The sequence below is a fragment of the Seriola lalandi genome, unplaced genomic scaffold (assembly GCF_002814215.2).
Source record: "Seriola lalandi dorsalis isolate HSWRI2012SDOR001 ecotype SW California unplaced genomic scaffold, Sedor1 jcf7180002050827, whole genome shotgun sequence".
In the NCBI taxonomy this organism is placed as follows: domain Eukaryota; kingdom Metazoa; phylum Chordata; class Actinopteri; order Carangiformes; family Carangidae; genus Seriola; species Seriola lalandi.
This window is the reverse complement of record NW_019521380.1, coordinates 1-1,100: the sequence shown is the minus strand read 5'-3', so window position 1 is coordinate 1,100 and position 1,100 is coordinate 1. Positions and strand designations below refer to the sequence as shown.

Below are 1,100 nucleotides of genomic sequence, written 5' to 3'. Positions count from 1 at the left end.
AACATCATGTTCTACCAAGAAGACCTGGAGCAGTGTGGTCTTGATGTCACAGAGGCCTCGGTGTACTCAGGACTTTGTACTGAGATCTTCAGAAGAGAGAGTGTGATCTTCCAGAAAACAGTCTACTGCTTTGTTCATCTGAGCGTTCAGGAGTTTCTGGCTGCAGTCTACATGTTCCACTGTTACACCAACAGGAAGACAGAGGTCCTGGAGAACTTCCTGTGGAAACAACATGTATATTTAACCCTGGATGACTTCCTGAGGTTAGCCATGGAGAAATCCTTCAAAAGTAAAAACGGTCACCTGGACCTATTTGTTCGCTTCCTTCATGGCCTCTCTCTGGAGTCCAACCAGAGACTCTTAGGAGGTCTGCTGGGTCAGACAGAGAACAGTTCAGGAACCATCCAGAGAGCCATCAACAACCTGAAGAGGAAGAACAGAGATGATATCTCTCCTGACAGAAGCATCAACATCTTCCACTGTCTGATGGAGATGAAAGATCACTCAGTTCATCAGGAGATCCAAGAGTTCCTGAAGTCAGAGAACAGATCAAAGCAGAGACTCTCTGAGATCCACTGCTCAGCTCTGGGCTACATGCTGCAGATGTCAGAGGAGGTTCTGGAGGAGTTGGACCTGTGGAAGTACAAGACATCATTAGAGGGACGACGGAGACTGATCCCAGCTGTGAGGAACTGCAGGAAGGCTCGGTGAGTCCAGACATGATCATTATAATTATTGATCAGTCGATTAGATTAGTGCAGGGGTCGGCAACCCAAAATGTTGAAAGAGCCATATTGGACCAAAAAAACAAAAAACAAATATGTCTGGAGCCGCCAAAAATTAAAAGCCTTATATAAGCCTTATAATGAAGGCAACACATGCTGTATGTATCTATAGTAACTATATTAGCCTACTATCAAAATGACTAAGTTGGCTACAAATACATAATGAGCCTTCATGATTAAATGTTTATTTTCCCTGCAGTGCATCCTGTAGAGAATGACGCACCACGTGACTACTCTGTTGTGCGATGCCGCCTCAAGTTTAACTTCATTACAATATTAATGAATTATGTTTCATTGCTTTGATGAAATTAAAGA

At 43.5% G+C, this 1,100-nt stretch overlaps 1 protein-coding gene across 1 annotated transcript; it reads left to right on the top strand.

Annotated features, from left to right (window-relative positions):
* Positions 1-711, top strand: LOC147819666 (protein NLRC3-like; the record flags this gene model as incomplete). The annotated part of the gene is made up of 1 exon (XM_087171985.1): positions 1-711. A coding segment is annotated over one exon (711 nt), but the record flags the coding sequence as incomplete, so codon positions are not given.
* Positions 712-1,100: the final 389 nt, after the last annotated feature.